A 19,546-nucleotide genomic window follows, 5' to 3' on the forward strand; every position below is an offset into this window, starting at 1 on the left:
GAACTTTCATACAGTCATATTAGCATTCACTAGAAAAGACTAACAGAATCAGGAAAAAATCTAGTTTGCTATACTGGTAAGAAAAAAACCTTCAGATTCTTGTGTAAATGTCATCTGTAGTTTGGAGAAAGTGAAATCAAAGCTTATTATTGAAAGACTTCACTGTAAAGCTTATTATTAAAAAGACTTGCTGTAAAATATGTGTTAAGTATGTGTGAACTGAGAAGGTTCAGGATAAAACAAAGAATTTATTATTAAAGCTTCAGAACACTCACAAAACAGGAAATATGCTATGTGTAAGTAACAGTACACATTAAAACAAGGAATAAAAAATATTAAAATTATGCACAATGTTTAGAGGAACAAAATACTTAATAATACATCTAAAGTTTCACATTTTGAATGAGCAGCAATAAATACCAAGTTGTACTAACTTAACAAACATCAAGACTTCTGAAGTACCATTTTTCTTTAACACCTTACTTTATACATTTTATTCAGAACATTCTGTGTCTCCAGGAAACAGGATTTAGTACATACTATGGTGCTAGCTTTCTCTAGGCATCTATATTAAGCAATTGTGATTTCATCTATTGGTTTAGTGTGAATTAGAAGTATTGTTTAATTGACACATACTTTTCTCCTTGAAATACAGGATTAGAGTATGTCATGGTTTTGGAAAATTTGGTATTTAAAAAAAGGCTCCAAACCTTACCCAATACAAGCTTATTATTTTCCCAAAATAGGTTTTACTCACATGCAATTTCACTATTCTTGGCATGTTATCTTTCTCTAAGGAGCATAAAATAATAGCAACAAAATTACTGTCAAATAAAGTTGTCTTTAAAGTACTGTCAGTACAACTTTTTTTGCTTAATACATCAGCACGAATCTTCAGAAGATTGAATGTATTTCAAATCCAGTCAGGTGGACATATGCATGCTTGTGAAGCGTTTCTTGAAAAAACAAACAGCTACAAAAGCAAGAAGCATCAGCAATATTCTCAAAGCTACAAGAGCAAGACAAGCCTCATCACATACAATCATGAAGTCCCAAGGTGGGTACCATCTTGAATAATCTAGAAATAAGAGTAAGATTTATTTGGAGTACATGCATTTAAAGTAATCGAGGAATGTAAGTAGCAGTATAAAATTGTAATACGTACAGATTATTTTATCACGTTCTTGATTTCCTGGAAAAGAGAAAAAAGAGAGTTTTACCAGGCAGCCATTATTTCTCTCTCCTGAAATCTTTACTACCCATCTAAAACAAACATCAGACTTACAGTCAATAGAATTTGAAAAACTCTTGAAAATTCACTTTGATAAAACTTGCAAATAAAACAAATGCTAAAATGTTTTGATAAAAACTAAGAAAAATACTTCAGAATATTAATGTGTCCATTACATTATTATAATTTGTAACAATTACATGGATGGGGAAGAAGGCCATATTATACAGCCCCTTTATTTTCATTTTGAACCCTTTCTCCTTTGTCTTTCTCAAAATAATAAATAGTGTTTAATATTCTGAATATACACAAGCTAGTAAATACTATCAAATACAATTTTATGGATGAAAATGGGAGACAGACTGTTTTTTAAGTAGGGCATAATCTTGGAATCAAGTACAACCTGGTATTCCTTGTATCTGTTTTTCAGAGTTGTCTGCAAACTGTAAGTTAACACATACAGGATTGCTGAATGTTTTTAAAGCTATACTAGCAGAGTAAACATACTAACTAACTGTTGAGCAGAAAAACTAACTGTTGAGCAGAAACCACAAGTCTTACTCTTGGTTTATTAAATTAAACTTAAAAACTTATGTCCTAACTTTAGCCATAGGAAACTTCCAGCTTGTGACTTTCCAGTAGGTGGAAGTTGTAAGGTTTAGAGCTTTCTGAAGAGATGTGTCATCCTGCCTCTTGATGTTTCACTCCATCAAAACATGATGCATACTTAGCAATTGATGACACTAAATAATTTCCTTGACAAGAACAGAGTTAAAAGAATCATTCCGTTTAAGGCAGGAACCCTATTTGCCATGGTGAAAATACTTCTTAGCTACAGAATTAAATCAGTGTGCAGTCCCTTTTGCCACAGACACAACCAGATGAGAAAGATGATGTGCCTCTGTGAATAACTTCTTTTTATAACTCTAGCATGAATTACAGACCCAGAACGACCTTCTTACAGTTACCGTGACTGCTTACAGAGTGTGTGAGTGAAGGCTTATGAGACTACTCAAGAAGTGCTGCTAAATGTTACTTTGATAAGTATGTAGCTAGATGCTGGGTTTTTTGGCATAATTAATGAGGTCACTAGAATATTGGACTACAACAGAAACAATGATAAATTGCACTACAGTAACAAATCACAGTTGTCTATAATCAAATGAAGACTCCATAATGATCACTGAGGCCCAGATTCAGTAAAGTGAGAACCATCTATTTGTCTCCTGAATGTAAATTGTCTTTAAAATAGTTTTAAATTACTTGTGAATCATCAAGGAATAAAACAAAGCTTGCAACAAAGCAGGCTTATACAGTAGGTGGCTGTATTATTTTCTTTTATATATGGAATTATATATTTGCTTTTACTTACTACACAATTTATTTTCACAGGTGTCCCCTTTTCCACAATTACTGCATGATCTTCCTTCTACATATGGTTTTCTTGGGTAATTACCACTACAAAGGAGAAAGTTTCATAAATAATTTTAAATTATTTGTTAAATATATTAAATAATTTGTTGAAATATACTGAAAATACAATAAATTATTGACAATTCATTAAAAATGTCGGAATAATCTTCCTTCTTTTTAATTGTTCTGTCCCTGTGAAAGAAAAGAATCTTAAAAAGCTATTATTTTTCTTATGGGAAAATACTCAAGGTTTTTATTAAAATTTTAGATTAGGATATGAACTACTAAAACAATGTTCTGGATGGAGCTTGGTTTTAACTGAGGAAAAATGAGGATTTTGGAGTGGAAAATATTAATGCTGACACACTCCCCAAAAGCTTAACATAAACTATTTAGCAAAAAAAGATATCTTGTGACCTACTTTCCTTGAGAACCAAGACCTTCATTCCACACAACGTAAATGTCTAAGAGACAGTATGCAGTTATAGTGAAGACAGTGGGATTTTTTCACACTTAAGTGCCTCATCCAAGTGGAGTCGAAGTGTTTAAATATAAAGATCACCCCGCAGTACTCACCACTGCACATTCTCCAAAAGGCTTCTTATACATGTAACTGCTGAAAATGATAGTGCAGTTACCATCATCCTGCCTGCCTATTACTAGTAGGTAATGGGAAACACATTATCCAGTCTATGCTGCATACTTTCAAAAAGATGAAGCAAAGTTCTGTTTCACAGTCTAATCCTGGGACAGGGGCAGATTTAGTTCTCTCAAGGGTCTGTTGGCTATTAGAGTTGGGTTTGTTGGTCACTCAACTCACCTCCATAGAGGGCACTCTTCAAATTTGCACTGCAACCTGTGATAATTTTTTTCAGGATTCTAATTCTGTATTTACATCCTTTATATAATCTGTATTTATCAACAAGAGCTACCCACCAGACATATAGATGTAAGGGTTGGTATTAATATTGTTGTACAAGATGGAGGGAGAAGAACACCCCAAAAGATTACCTGCAACTTACTTGCTATTCTTCTTCAAAATGTCTTTTTTTATATATTTGCCCACAGGTATACCAAAGCCCCGAGTTTATCCCAGCCGTATCTGCACTGGCATATTGCAACCACATGCCCTGACTTGCAGTTCAGGCAGTAACAAAATTGAATGGGGATCTTTTGATCCCAAGAATTGAACCTAAGTTTTGAACTTGTCAGAAAAGAACAGGAAAGAGAGTTGTTAATACATATATGTAGATATAAATATCTCAAAAATAGAAAGTTACAGGTTAAGGAACATATCTTTTAGGTGATTTTCCATATATACATTCACAGCATGAGTGTTTCCAAACAAATAGTTTACATGGATACCTCAAAAAGGCTCTCCGAATCCTGAACAAGAAAGACTGAAGAACAAAGCATTGCTTATAGAAGCTCTGGCAAGAGTACAATGCCCCATAAGGTTGTGAAAGCAGACTCACTTGGTGACTGAGCATGTCTCAGTTGCAAGAATGCAATACAAAGAAGCTACAGATGTTGGCTGAGCTACTATTCAGCAAGTCTTTCTTGGTATCAAAGGCTTCCACTGTAAGCGGTAATTACAGTATTACTTCACACAGTTCATTATCCACTGTGAAATCCTCATTGAGAGGACTCCTAGAACTCAGCCACAGATCCAGAGAGATGAAAGGCCTTGCCTTTTTTCTCTGAGAGACCTTATCTTTTTATTACAAGTAAGTAAATCTATCTCCTTATCTATTCTAATTACAGATTGCTTAACACCTAGGTTGCAGAGTGGTGCCTCATTGAAACGGCTTAAGGAATGGGAAGAAAAGGCATAAGTTAACTTCTGGAGGGAGAAACGGAGTCACTCACACAAGGAACTTCATGTCGCTCCTGAAGACTACACTGCTAACATGGAATAAAATATATAAGCTTTAATCTAAATTGTCTTGCTGATTTAGGCCACAGAAACTAAAAGGCTATCTCCACAAAAAGTTATATTAGTGTGTTTTATGTTTCACACTTTGAGAGTAAACACATAATTTAATTAAACATTACTACATTTCATTTCATTTTCATGACAGCTGGTGAGTACTGAGCTGGTATTTTCCATCATTTCACAGGTGATTGCCTTTTTCCCCATGTATCACCTCTTATTTACCTGCAGTAATTTTCACTTACCACTTTACTGACTAGACACCACGGTTCTTTCATATTCTAACTCCTACAGCTTCTTCAGTAGAAACTGAGTCCTAAAAATAGCAGATATGGCCACCTATTGGGGACTGGATGTCACCTATCTTCCTAAAGAGTTAGTGGAGATCTGGAAGGTCATACTCATGGAAAGGTACAATAACGAAATGGTAATGTTATCTGTATTCCCAAAAGCACAGAAGTATCACAAATTGTAGTTTTTTTCTTACAATAAAAGAACTGAGAGGCACCAAGTGAAGTTGAGAGAGCATTCTCTCTCAGCCTTTCAGTGGCATTTCTAAGACTCTGCTACCCTTCAAACAGAATACTAAGTACCATCTTGAGGCTTCTCTTACAGCCAAAGGTTTCTTTGACGTAATAGATGAAGAGGAAGGCAGGTAGAAGAGATGAGAAGAACAGTCTGGTAGCAAGGAAATTGCAGCTAACTTTGGGTATGAGAATGGTGACAGGACAGGTCATGTTCCAAAGTAGTGTACACATCTCTTTAAACAGGGGGAAGGATGGAAGGATTCTCTGGGCACCCCGGACATGGATGGTCTCAGCAACAGACCTTCAAAAAGGTTCTACAGAAGGATTACACTGTAAAACTGCTACACTGAATAAAGTAATTTTGGCAAGGTGGTCCTTAAATTGCTGCATCCTCAACTCAGAAAAGAAACTGCTATCTAGCAGGGTAACTGAGCACTAACAGTGCAAACCTCAAGAAGTAATGAATGTCAAGTTGGAAAAGACTGTTCCAGTATCTGGAGTGTGGTGATGATGGGGAGCAAGGTAAAGGTTTACCTATTTTTCCAGACAGTTTAGGAAAGGAAAAGACTGTTAGAAGATGGTCTGTCTGTTCTAACTCCACCTGCTTCTGTGGTGACATAAAGATCAGTGCCTGTGGTATCAAGCAGGGGACAGAAGAACAATGGCACGTCAGACTTTGTCTTAGGCAGCTACTCAGCTTAGCTATCAATTCTTCAGGGTGTGCAGAACAGCACAGCAAACCAACATGGTATGGTTTTACAGTTAGAAAAGACTTAAGTGACAAGGCTTTAATTACTGTTAGTCATTATACTAAATTGGCAACTGGAAATATTTCAATTCACATTTCAAAAAGAGAACAATGAAGTTCCATACCCTAGAAAGTTTCAAAATAACAATTCAAGTACAAGTTCAGTTTCAGGGTACAAGGAAAGAGATGGACAGAGGTGAATGAAATTTTTAGTTCAGGATAACTGAACACCCCAATAGTGGCCAGGTTTGCTAGAAGAAAAAGAAAAAAAGAATTGTCAAGCAAGGTCACAAGCTGTATCTGTTTCAAAAATGACAATCAGACTGTATATGCATGTGCTTGATTACAGACTGTGCATCACTATGAGACAAAATATATTGTTTTACAACTATCTGCCTCTGTGTTTTCAAATTCCTCCTGCTTAAGAAACAGAACTGGCTGGCAAGCATGTTTTTTTCAGAATATCAATTTGAGAGGGAAATCACATGTTGTAGTTCTCTTTTTCTTGCATTGATCATTTACTGTTTGCTAATGCTTAAAGAACATTTGGTATGAACACAGCTATTAAAATGGGCAAGGAATAATAATGTAATTTTATTTTACTTAGTTACATAGAAAGGAAAACTGACAGAAACTGATCTAACAACTTGCTATCATTTCTACAATTTCTAAATAATAAAAAAAATACAGTGTAGAAAGCTAAAGTGCATTTTAAAAATGTACTAAACTGCCAGAGTTAATTCCAGCTTTTACAACAGTTGCCTGTGGCTACTTTCTCAGATGTTTCATATGAAAAACGAAGAGCTAAGTTTGGGATTTGTTTACTTAAGATTGGCACAGAATGAGATTTATCAGTAAAGTTAACAGATTAAAAAGCTAAGCAAGTAGAGTCTAACGCTCATGGCTCCTCTCAATAACTGAATTAGACAATCACTGTTTTCTCTGATTGCATTTACAAGACTAACAATAAGTAATGAAGCCAATTTACTTACAGCTAAATGTCATTACAATTGTTTTAATTTTATTTTTTTAAAAATGTAAACCAGTAACTTACCTTGGTGCATAGTTGCAAACAAAATGTGCTACATTTCGTGCTCCTCCAACTGCCTTACAAAAAGTAACAGCACAGCCAACTTTATAGGAATTGTCCCAAACAACCTAAAAACCCCACAATGTTAAAATAAATTAAAAACTACACTCCACAGTTACCAAGTCTAATTAATACCTAGAAAATTTCCAGTATTTTCAGCGAGCCCACATATTATTTTCATTTTATAAAAATCTTACGTGTTTATTAATTTAAAAACCTTGATGGTAGGTGAGTATTTTAAGATTACCTTCTAGATATTCACCCTTCAAAATAAATTGAAAGTTCCCAGAATCTTCTACAGAACAATTTCAGTAAGTTGCTGACTTTATCATCATGGGGTAAATTCCAAGGAACAAAAGGGAAATTAGTGGCAACTACCCAACAGCCCCTTTAATTTCAACATTTGTAACTCAGGCCTGCAAGAGGAGCTTCCCCTTTGTGCTGGAAGTGGCCTGGCTGATTACTACTGTAAACTTAGAGTTGGAATGCTCTAGCACTGCACATTTTCAGATTCATCCATGTTATCCGCCAGACTTCAGAGAAGATGGTTTGCCATCACCTAACAGTTTGAGTATCATCTGGTTTTTTTTTTGAGAGTCTTCCTATATTTTCTGCATATGACTGACTGAACTGTACTGAATCAGGTAAAGCTGTTTATGTGTATACCTAGAACATCTGGATGATTATACATTCAATTTCTGGAAAAGTTAAAGACACTCTCAATATCTCCCCAATATGAAAAGTACAAGCCTTAGACCGACAAACTGATTTGAACATCCCCCAAAAGTTTTGTCTCTTCAATTATAACTGCAAAAAGTAGTTATGTTCAGGAGACATAACCTTTCTTCAGAAAGGATCTTAATGTTTAATCTGGTGTTCCCTGAATCCCGGATTAAGGACTAAGCATTTCAGGGGCCTTTATGAAACAGCTTCACTTTTTTTTTTTTTTGAGATTTCCACTATTTTGAAATTTCTCTGTTGTGATTCTCTTACCAGATACAGCCTATATATTTATGATTTGTAAATTTTACCCATTTTCAATTTTGTGTCTCAGCCTTCAAGACCATGATGTTTTTTTGATTATCAATTTTGATGACATTTGTACTTTCACATGTTCATTGGTGTTTAACCCATGTAGTGTACTTGTTTTTTCCAGTGATTAGTTTCCTTTGGAATTCCACCTGAAATGTATAAACAGTTTGATACAATTTAACTATGATTACCTAAGGAAGGAGCATATGATATTAATCAGGGGAAAAAAGTTTAGAAGTGAACATTGCTTGAAGAGAAATGTGCAAAAACTTCCGGAATTCTATGTAGACAGCAAGGTTGAACAGCAAATTGTAAAATGCTAGAAGTTACTTGCTACTTAGCATTTTTTATTGTGCCAGAGGAAAAAAAAACAAAACAATAAACACAACTTTCCTAAGTTATTGCCTAGTTCTAATCTTCTAAAGATTTAGCGCTCAAGAAACTGCAAAACTTAAATCCTTCAGCCTTGCTTTTGAGTTTGTTACAGGAAGAACCAGGACCAGCGAACAAGAATTAACAATTGAGGGGAAATGAGAAAGAAAAGTCATAAAAAGAGGTGCAAAAAAACCCCAAACAGAAATTATTCTGGCAACTTGAATTATTTTCATTTCACAATCATAAGTCTACTCAAAAAGAACCTTGCAGCTACTGCTGTGTCCTGTTAACAGTTTCACTGTAAGCATACTGCTCACTATTTTCATCTGCAATTTGCACAGAAAGCAGTCTAAGCATCTTTGAATACTAAGGTAAGAAATTGAGAGTTATTTTATTAGATAAGATCTACTTCACATTAAAATTATTGTCTGTTTTAAATCAGTGAAATATTATGTGTTTGCTCATAGATTAAACTAATTATACTGCAAAGCTTATTTTTTAAACACAAGAATAAATAAGTAAGTTTAAAATATTAAGTGTTCAATGAAAAGCTTTACTTTCTCAGCAGAACTAAGTTTGTCAGAATTACCACTGAGGAATCAGAAATATATCATAAACTGCCTCTTTTGTTGCTGATGCTCTTTTTTTCCCTTCTTTTTTTACAAGACTTTTACAAGATTTACTTCAGCTGGATTTTCTCTTCAGTTAACACTACTAAGAAGGAATACCCCAGGCATTCTGCAATTACTGTGATTACTTTGAACAGCATCTCCAAACTTACAGAATTCAGAACTGTGTGTCTCTACAGCTAGAGAATCTGAAATAATTTTTTTAATAAAATTTGTGTAGTACTGATATAATTAAATGAGGAGTGAGGCTCTCAAGAGAGGCCAGTATTGTGGACAAGAAGAATGGATTATTGTTATGCAAAATTACACAAGACAAAGAAGTGAACTAGTGCAGCAAGAAGTGAACTGTCAGTACAGCTACTGCTTGGGATTACAAAACACAGTAAACTGTCATTCACTACATATATACAACTCTGTATTATTTACAGCCCCTACTGATTCATCTGGCAGGCACTATACAGGACATTTTACCAAAGGTAACTCTTACCTGAGTGTAATGACCACAAACCTTGGTACACTTCTGGTCTGCATAAGTATAGAATTTAACCTCATTATACCAGGACTTAATGGCACTATCAACAGTGAATATTTGATAACCCCCAGTCCAGATATTCTCTCCAATAGATGTGAAATTAGGATGGCACTGATGAATCTCTCCTAAGTATATGTTATGTTTAAAAAGGCATCTCTTTGACCATGCCCTGGCAGTCCTTGCCAATGCTGCATCCCAAGTCTGCAAAACATGAAAGGTGAAATAGTTGTGCAATATTAAGTTACAACTAAATCTTAATCAGATAAAACCAGGCTGGCAATAAAGTACGGATATATATAATATCTTGCCGTTCCAAAATAAATGCTTTTCCTTATTTAAGCAAGTACTTGTGTTTTATTATTTTCCTGTTACAGTACAAAAATATTAACTGATTTCATGAGATAAATTCTCTTTCCTCCCTTCATTGTGGAAAATTAACTTTGTAATGGCACTTGCTAGCAACTGAAGAAATGTTTGAAATGTACTTTTATTTTCAGGTTAGAAATTACTGTCACGTTAATTGAACATAAACAGGTTGTTGAACAGGTTATTAAGGATTTCTTTATCTATTAGGTACATTAAAATAATTCAAAGTAAAAATGCACAGCAACTATAGATTCTGATGCATAAATACTTAAAAGTATTTTTAAGAGAGCCTCTGGAAACAGATCTTACTCATCCTACACATCAGAGTATTTTACAAAGATGGCTTCATGAGATAAACATGCCAGTGTTTGGCCAGTAAAACACAACTTCTGATTCCTGAACATGAGTGATCTTTGGTATTTGTCTTCCAGTCATGACTGTTTTTCAGCAAGTTTTTTGTGTAATTAGTTTTATGTCTTAAATAAAAGATCGTGGGTGTTACTACCTTTATTGCTGTTTGTTTATTTCAGTGTCAATGCAGATCTTATCCACTGGCTGCCAGTAATGTTTTCTAAGGCCTTCAGTTTTTTCTAAGCGTATTTCTACACATATAGCTTTATTAGTATTTCCCCCATGTTTTCCTACTCTTGAGTAGGAAAGCTTCCTCACTTCCAAGGTTATATCCCCTTATCTGCCATTCTGGCTTCAAACCCATCCAAGCAAATGCCATTCCTTGCCATCAGTACCCAAGTATGCACATGCTCCCAAGCTACTCATACCAAGTACCAAGATACTCATCCTTTAGCTGCTCATTGCTCACAAAATTTTCCTCTTCTGGAGGCTTAAACATCCACTTTTTCAGTATCTTCTTCGGTTTTGTTTAACGCTTCCCAGCAAAAATTTTCGAGAGCAATTTTATTTGGTTATGGCAAGCAAAGATTCTTCCTTGGCACCAGAAACCCCCTTCACCCCTGCTATTCCAGTTTGTATCCCCACTTTCAATGGAAAGCCTAACTCTTTTGGATCAGTTCTACTGCTGGAGGAGTGATCCTGCTTAAGAAGGAACTCCTTGAGGTGAAATGTACACATCTTCAGCTGGCTGGTGCCACTACGTCCTATTACTGCATGACTGTTTTTTTCTGTTCTCACCTGTCTACAACCGACTCAACTCTCAACAGACTTTCTTTTCCAATAAACATGATATTTGAACACAAACCAGAAATGCCATTCTTGTCGCCCATGGATCACTGAGAGACCCCTGGCCCACTGTCCCATCACCCCTCCTGGGGCTCTAGAATCCTTCTGTCCCTACCATGTAGTGCATGTTGCTGGCAGGTGGCTGGACTTTGGTACGGAGGTCGTTGTGGATTCGCACACAGTCCTCGATGAAGGTCTTATCCGTGATGCTTGGTAAGGCGGGCGACAGTGCAGCTGCAGGCCCCAGCACTGGCCACAAGGCCAGCACGACCGCCCACACCCTCATGGCCTCAGCTTTCGGGACGTCGCTGGCGGGGCCCTGCCTGAGCGGCCTCGGCCGCCGCCCCCGCCCTCCCTCGGCGCCTTCCAGAACCTTCCCCGCCAGAAACCGCCCGCCGCGGCGCCGCGCCCGGAGCCCGCCAGGGGGCGCTGTGCCGCCCGGAGGGGGGGGCGCCGCTCCTCGGCGCCGGGCGGCGGCTCCCGGTCCCGCAGCGGCGGCCATGGCGCTGTCGGTGCTGCAGCAGGTGGTGGTCTCGGTGGTGCTGGTGCTCTGCGTCTTCGTCGTCATGCCCAGGATGCTCGGAGGCGGGGGAGGAGGAGACAGGCGGGCTGGCCGGTCTCCGCGGGGCGGCAAGGCCATCCCCGGCCATTACGATCCCCGTCAGCACCGCAGAGGTGAGGGGCCGTGGCGGTGCCCGGGGCCGCGCCGCCGTTCTGTGCGGGAGCTGCTGGGAGCCGGGCCCTGCCTAGCCGCGCTGGAGGGGAGCCCCAGGAATGGGGCTGTGCCTCGGCTCGGCTCCTCTGGCGTGGGGCGCCGGGTGTTTACATGGCCTGTGAGGGAGGGGGAGGCCTGGGCGGGCGGCTCCGAGCTGGCGCGTGTGTTCTGAGCTCCCTCTTAATTCGCTGCCTCTCGTCTTTTGTGCTCTGCTTTTCTGGTTCATGATTGTTTCGATTTTTGTGTGTGTCGTATTAAGAAAATCGGTTTTCAGTGCAGGGAACACCCTGTTTCTGAAGGCGTATCTTAGCCTTAGGGTACAGACTGCAGGGGCAAAGTTAGAATCATAGAAACGTTTTGTTTGGAAAAGGCCTTTAAGTCCAGCCATTAAGTTAGTTACTCACAGATGAGTGAGTGGCTGTGAGGTGTCAGAGAGAGGAGAAAAAGTACTGGGAATGTTAGAGTTGCAAGGGGGAAGCCAAGTGTTCAAGTTAGTAAACATTAGTGAAGAATTTTATGAGATTTGTCAGGTAGTGTTTTGGAAAGAGTCCAAGATGCTTGTTTAGAACACTGAATGCGCTGGAGAGCTTACTGTTTGTTAAAGTTTGAGTGGTGTGAATGTATGTGAAGCTACACCAGTGTACATCAGCTGAGGATTTAGCTCAAGGTCCAAAGGTCCACTTCTGTTTTGTAAAATAGCAAAAAGCCTGCTTTCTTGAAGTTGCTCTGTGATTCAGTGATGGTGCATTCCAAGGCATTGTAAACTAACATATAGATTGTTGCTGTATTCTTCCAAATTATGTCTGTGCTTTTCCTCAGGAGTACATTTCTAAGACCAAGAAAGTGTTTGAAATCATACCTTTAAAAACCAGCATTTCACATGCCTCTGGTTCTACTGATTTATTGGACCAGCACTGTAAAATAAATTTCAGGCAGATCTGCTGTTCTAACCTGTCTGGTTTCTTTTCTCCGGTTTGGCCAGGTGTCCCTCACTTTACTAGTCCTTCTCTGTGATAAACTTGGTGCAGGACATTGGACTCTGTTACGGACAGAATTACATCACCTGGCCACAGTCTTATTTGGATGACCCAGGGAAATATTTTCATCTGTACCATTAGTAAATCTTCTTACTTAAAATAAGCTCAAATAGAACTAAAAGTAAGGAAAAAACAGTGAGTGCAAATTTAAGACTAGTAATCTGTGGGAAACATTCTGAAACAAGGAAAACTATATGTGAGGTAAGAACGATTTCCAGATTAGTTAGTGCTGTTTTAATAAGTCTAAACCTGCTTGTGCTGAAAGGAGAATGTCTGCCTGAACCGCATTAAATGGTTAAAGTAGCTTGAGATCTGCCTGTTTCAGCTAGGATGTTTAATTTTTTGTTTAACTGTCCAGTTTTGTTTCAATTTCTGTGAGCAAACATACAGATAAGAGGTCTACTCCAAATGCAGGTGTTGCAAACCAGTTACATGCAGAACTGTCAGTAATGTCTGGCAAGACTTGACTACAGAGCTGATAGTAAACATCACTACAGTCAGGGTCATACCTGGAAGTCTGAAAAACTTCTGGCTTACTCATTTTAAATTCTGAAACACTGTTTGAGATTTCTTATTGCAAAGTACCCTCTCAGCAGAATTAGATTCCTTTTTCTCAGGTAGCTGAAAGAAGCTGTAGCCACACAGTTGTTTCGCTGGGAGTGAAACCTGATTTTGACTGTCTCTTACTCAAGTTATGTTACTGTACATTTTGAAAATGCCACTGTTTCAGTACTAAGTGACAAGTTACTTGCAAAATGGTGTTTTGTTAGGGAGTTTTTATAGAATGTGAACCTTGTTTTTCCTATGCTAATTTCTGATATGATAACAAACTAAATGTTCAAGGTATTTGAAAGTTTAAGTCTAGGCAGTTGGTTGAGACATCAGTGTAAAGCTTCACACCCCCTACCCCATCACCTGTTGTCTGTCTCTGCAGGCATTGGCATTCTTTAGCTGGTAGCACTGTTTCTCTGTGCACATCCCATGAACCCCAGATTTAACTACCAAATAACCTAATTTGTAAGTCAAGCAATGACACTGGCTGTTCTTTAATCTGCTCCCTGTTCTGGCAGGCAAATTATATGCAAAAGTACTTCAGACTTCTAGGATGTCTCTTTTTGCTGTTGTGTAATCTTTTCCTGCTAAATACTTGATCTGCAGTGGTACAGCACTTCTAAGCCTGTGGGAATATCCACAGAATACTGAATTTACTGTCAAAATAATGAAAGTGGCAATTTTAATTCATAATGCGTATTTCAACCAAACTTTTTTTTTTTTTTCTCCTGGGACTAAACAGTTAATTTTCTACTTCTTTCTTTGTTACAGAGGAAATAATACTAATTTGTAACTTTTCTCACATTATCAGTAGTTTTTCTTGAGTATGCTTTAATTTCAAGATTTCAGTTGTTTCTTGTTACATCTGCCTTTCTGTGGTTGGCTGTAGATTTGACAGTGTTTCTGTGAAGGAAGAAAGTTGTATCTTAAAGAAACACAGAAACTTAGTTTGAGAGTGTGCTACCTACATTTAGCTTTCATTCTGTTCATGAAAGAGTGGTTTTTAATTTTTTTTTTTATGACTATTTGCATGCAGAACTGACCACACCATCTTAAAAGAATGATGAACAAAGAGATCATACAAGAAGAAAACCATTTAATTCCAGTTGTGAAACTAATTGGATTCTTGATTTCCTTTTTAACTTTGTATTCTTTCTCTCAATTTTTTAAGGTAGTCCTCAGACAGTTCATCAAGTTCACCTGAATCCAGGAAATTCTGATAGCAATACTTACCAGACTTTTCAGCAGATGAAAAATGCAATGGAAAAAGAGATTAAGAGTGAGAGAACAAGAGGAAATGGTAGAGAGTTAGCATTCACCCTCATGCCCTTGTATGCTCTTGGAGTGGGTGTGTTTGCAGCATACAAATTTCTTAAGGTAAGAAGTAAGAAAAACATTAAATTATTGAAATTAGAGGGGAAATGTCACTGGTTAGGCTTTATTTTTTCCCAGTTCTGAGCCCATGTATATGGTTGTTCAGAAGTGATTTCTTGCTTGGTTTGACTTTGAATGTGAGCTCCAAAGTTAAAATTATAGCATATCTGATTCTTCTTTATTAAGGCTTCTGACTTGTCGCTTCTTAGACACTTAAAGAAGGGAGGATCTTACACTCATCCCCTACCTCGATCTCAAGTAAGAATATGAGAATCTAAACAGTGCTGTTACCTGAGGCTGTAAGCCTCATCAGTATTTCACTTCGTTTTCATTCTTCACAATGAGATGGGAAGGAAATGAACATCTCCTGCAGAGTAACAGTCTTAGATTAACAGATGGAATAGTGAATAGTCTAGACCTTTTATTTGGACTTCTCATTTGGTCATGCAGCTGCAGCATAGGCTTTTATCCAGGAAATGTGATAGCTTTTCTACCATTTTCTCCACCAGAGAGGAGAACACATAGTAAGTTGGATTTGGTTGATTCTGAGAGTGTATACGGAATGTTGTAGCCTGCCTTTATTTTTAAAAAACCCAAACTGAACAGGACCAGAGACAGCATCTTCATTTCTGTAGTCAGTTTCATATCATCTCTGATGTGAGAAAAATACAACAGCGTAGCATGATGAACACAGCGGCTGAGCAGTTTGGTTTTAAAAATAAATCTAATTAGGTTATAAATACGATTTAAATATCATAAAACCAGTACTTTGGGTGTTACAGATCTTTACACTTGTGCTTGTGGGACTGAAATGTAAATATTTTTCTAGTAGTATTTTTATTACTTTTAAGAAATAAGTTTTACCTTCTAGTTAATGGTAGGAGACTGGGTCTGGTAACGTGGAAAGTTTCTTCTGTTATTTATTGAAAATTAGAGTTGAAATAGCAACTGCTTTCTGTTACAACTTTTGTCAGTTACATTGGAACTTAAAATTGGAAGTGTCAGTTTAATATAAGAAGGAGGCATGGCAGAAAAAAAATTAATTAATGGAGCACATTTTTGTGGTTGCTATTTAATTTCAGTAAATTTCTGAATGCATTTTGACTTTTAATATACAAATAGTGATGTAGTCTTTGAACACAATTGTATTTATTATAGATGAAGTCACATGAAGAAAGTCTCTCTAAAAAGGAAAAAAGTACAGAAGACAAGGCAAAGGAAACAGGTAAGATGCCCATTCAAAATGCTTGTGTTTACCAGAAATGTGTATTTAATGCAGGAACAAGCTACAGATTTTTGTTGATGCAGTCTAGTGAAATGAGAACAATCTTTTAAGTTACTTATGTGCAGTTAGGAACCTACAAAAAAACACTTTTTTATTCTGTACATTTGAAACACTTGTTAGAGGTTTGTTGAAAAACTCCACATGGTAATATTATTTGAAACAGCTACAGTAATATAGTATGGTTCTCTGCCTTTTAATGTCTGATGGTTCTCTCACTGAAGACCTATTCAGCTTTCTTCATTAGAGTAGTACAACAGAATGTTTAAGTAGGTTGTAATACTCTTTAGAATTAATAAGGTATTTAAAAAGAATATGACGAACTGCTTTAGAATTGAGCTGTATTGATAGTGAAACAGTATGGTTAAACAATTATAGAGACTGCTGAATTTCTGGGTCAAATTAGAGACCTGTCAAAAACATTATCTTAATGGTACAGAGTACTCCTGACTGACTGATTCAGTCTATTCTGCATGTGCCAAGAAGCAGGCTTTTCTTTGGAGAAAAAGCTATGTCACATTAAAGTTAAGCTGTTTCCTATTTTTTTCCCCCTTGTATAGACACATTCTTATTTAATTAAATAACTGTCAGCCTCTTGGTGTCTGTACACCAGATCTGTAATCAGGTTCTGCAATGATTTGCTGCACTACCTCCTCACCATCCTTGCATGTCGTGTTCCTCTTTCTTCAAAGTTTAATAGCATTTTAGGAGGAGTTACTCCTCTCAACTCTAGTTCATTGTGTTGAATGTATTTGGGAGGTGTGAGTGGGAAAATTTGTGACAGTATATTAAGTATAAACACACTGCTTTTATCTCAGAAAGTCTTGGAACTGCATCATTTTTAAGGCTGGGAAGGCAAGGGCCACATTCTTGCTCAGTTTCTACCAGTGCGTCCCTCTGTTTGGGCACTCTTGGAGACAACTCATTGTATAAGAACGACTTTTAAGTCACACATAGTAAGGATTCCATTCTTAACCTACCACTCCCTTTTCATATTCCAGTATTTTATATAGAAAAAAACCTTCCTGTTTTCTAATCTGCCTAACTAAAATTATAAAATAATAACCTTTTGGTATTGTAAGTACACTTCTTACAGTGTTCTCTCTTTTCTGCCCTCTCCTTTCCCTGCTTCCCTTTTTTTTTTTTTTTACTTTTGTAGAGCATCAGCTTTTAGAACTGGAGCAGCATCTAGCACAAACAGAGAAAATGTTAAATTCTTTATTGACTCAGTTGGATCCGCTGTCAAACTGGTGAGTGTTTCTAACCCCTCTCAGTTAAGTGTTTTCCATAAATTGAATTTCTCAAATACGTTAATGAAGAGCTCTTAAAATGTTCCTTATATGTAGGTAGAGAACAATGTTTAGGAACCTTCTTTAATTACTGTTTATGTAGCCCTTTTGCAGGTAACACCTTTTCTGCAATTTGTGATCTTTTATACAGACATCTCCTGTCTCCTGTTTACCAAACATGCCTGCAAAAGCTCAGACTTAGGATCACATTTCTGTTGCTTAACAAATTAAACCTCAATATTGACTGAGGAGACTAATACTGAAAAAATGCTTAAGCTAAGTAGCATTTGAAAGTCCTAATTGGAATTACATATCTGGTAGCAGAAAGTATTTTTTTCCTTTTCATATAATTAGAAGGCAAAATACTACAATCTTGTACGTTATTATCAAGCACTCACTTCCCAGGTAATCTTTCAGCTGCTGACATCTGTCCTTTTTTCTAGTGTTAATGCTTTAGCTTGTGAGCAGAAAGATGAAATAATGACACAGCTCCAATCAATTAGACGACTGATGAAAGAAAGTGGATTAGATAAATCGGAAAACAAAATGAAAGGTACTTTGATTTCCAGCAAGACTGGTAATTCAGTAGTTTATATTTTGCAAGAATAAACAGATGTTAGTATAAAATGCTCAGCTCCTGCATCTTAGATAGTATGTGTGGAATTAATTTTATTCTGGAGGAAAACCATTCTTCCTGTTTGAGGTGTATCTAACCTTACATTTTTGATACATCATAATTTGTTTTTAAGAACAGGTGCTAAAAGACATTGAACTAAGACCACACAGTCACAATCTCCTTTTTTAAGACAAGCTTCCTGAATATAAGTTCCTGAGCAGTCTGTTAGTCTTGGACTAACTTAAGTCTGAGTATTCCCAGACACAGACCTCTGAGGCTGTGGGTAATGCTTGCATGATACACTAAACAGCAAATTGCGTATTAGTTTCAGCTGGATTCTTCCAAGGAGTGCATAGTAGTCCAAGAGAAATCTTGAATGGTTCACTAGAAATTTGCATTAGTTAAGAAAGAGAGGAAACAAATAAAATATAAATATTTTTCTTCTAAAATGACCCTGCAGTTTGGAGCCTCTCTAGTAATGTAACCTTTTTTTTTTTTTTTTTTTTTTTTTGTGAATTGTAAGATGCCAGCCACATTTGTAATGAGAAACTTGAAGATCTCATTCAGTCATTTGCTGAACATTCTCAAGAGAAAGAAATGGATGACAGAGAAGATGACAGTAACAAAGTTTTGCTTGAGGATGTTGATAATGATTACAAAATAGAGGAGGATGAGTTATGTGGTGAATGTGAAATGCATCAGTTTGAGCCAGATGTTGTAGAAGACCAAGAAATTATAACCAAAGATGCCAATGAATCAGAAGAGACAGGATTGAGGAGACGTAGTAGATATGAATGAAATCTGCATATGTAAAGCTTTCAAAACCTTATGATTTTTTTCATAATGTTGTATGCACTTTAAACTGTTGAATGAGGTTATGTGCACTGCTATATGCTTTAAAAAGAGGGGTGAAATACTGCCCTTGCTTCTATCTATGATGGTTCTGTAACTGACTCTTGTGGCAGCAGAATTTCACTCAGGATGTTTACATATTTTCTTCCTATTTATTTTTTCCTATAAAAATATTTCTGTACTCTGTATATAATGCACTGTAATTATATCTGATGTTTCACTAAAATATTAGAATATCTTTTAATTAAGACTATTAAGGTGTTTCATACATGTTTTGTAACTAGTAAGCATAGTGCCATTTGAAGTGTGACTTTGTTGAGTTCATTAAAAGAGCATGCAGTGATCGATTTAGTTCTTTGTGGAACACTTCTGTAGAGGGGGAATGAGAAGCAGTTTGGGTTAAGTCTCAGAGATGCATTCATAGTCCAGTTTCTTTATTTGGAGAAGAGAGAAATTCACCCACAGAGGAAGAATGTATAATTTTGTATGTCAATTTAAACCTTAATGCATTACACTGGATCACTTAACTTATTCCCCACCTGTCACGGGTTAAACTCAGCAGCTGTGATATCCTTTAGTACTATATTCCTGATTCATATTTAACATAATGGGATCTTGCCTCTAGATTAATTGTAATACACTTATTCTTACATCAGTATTAACAGATGTATTGCTGTGTATCATTGAAGAGCTGGGGGGCTGTTCTTTTTTCAAAACATTATGACAGCTTGATAGTAGCTTTTTAAAGTCAGTGCT

At 36.9% G+C, this 19,546-nt stretch overlaps 2 protein-coding genes across 2 annotated transcripts; one reads left to right on the plus strand and one right to left on the minus strand.

The window, feature by feature from the left end:
- Positions 1-884: 884 nt before the first annotated feature.
- Positions 885-11,359, minus strand: LOC127388321 (glioma pathogenesis-related protein 1-like). The gene is made up of 6 exons (XM_051627697.1): positions 11,189-11,359; positions 9,466-9,711; positions 6,907-7,010; positions 2,604-2,689; positions 1,166-1,192; positions 885-1,078 (listed from the first exon to the last, which is right to left on the minus strand). Exons 1-6 carry the CDS (start codon positions 11,357-11,359, stop codon positions 924-926), a joined length of 789 nt encoding a protein of 262 aa, XP_051483657.1. The 3' UTR covers positions 885-923.
- A 158-nt stretch (positions 11,360-11,517) lies between these two features.
- On the plus strand, positions 11,518-19,137 carry CCDC107 (coiled-coil domain containing 107). The gene is made up of 6 exons (XM_051643874.1): positions 11,518-11,748; positions 14,549-14,754; positions 15,910-15,976; positions 17,193-17,283; positions 17,766-17,875; positions 18,462-19,137. The coding sequence occupies exons 1-6, from the start codon at positions 11,574-11,576 to the stop codon at positions 18,734-18,736; spliced, it is 924 nt and encodes a 307-aa protein (XP_051499834.1). The 5' UTR covers positions 11,518-11,573; the 3' UTR covers positions 18,737-19,137.
- Positions 19,138-19,546: the final 409 nt, after the last annotated feature.

This window comes from Apus apus, chromosome 1 (assembly GCF_020740795.1).
Source record: "Apus apus isolate bApuApu2 chromosome 1, bApuApu2.pri.cur, whole genome shotgun sequence".
Lineage (NCBI taxonomy): Eukaryota > Metazoa > Chordata > Aves > Apodiformes > Apodidae > Apus > Apus apus.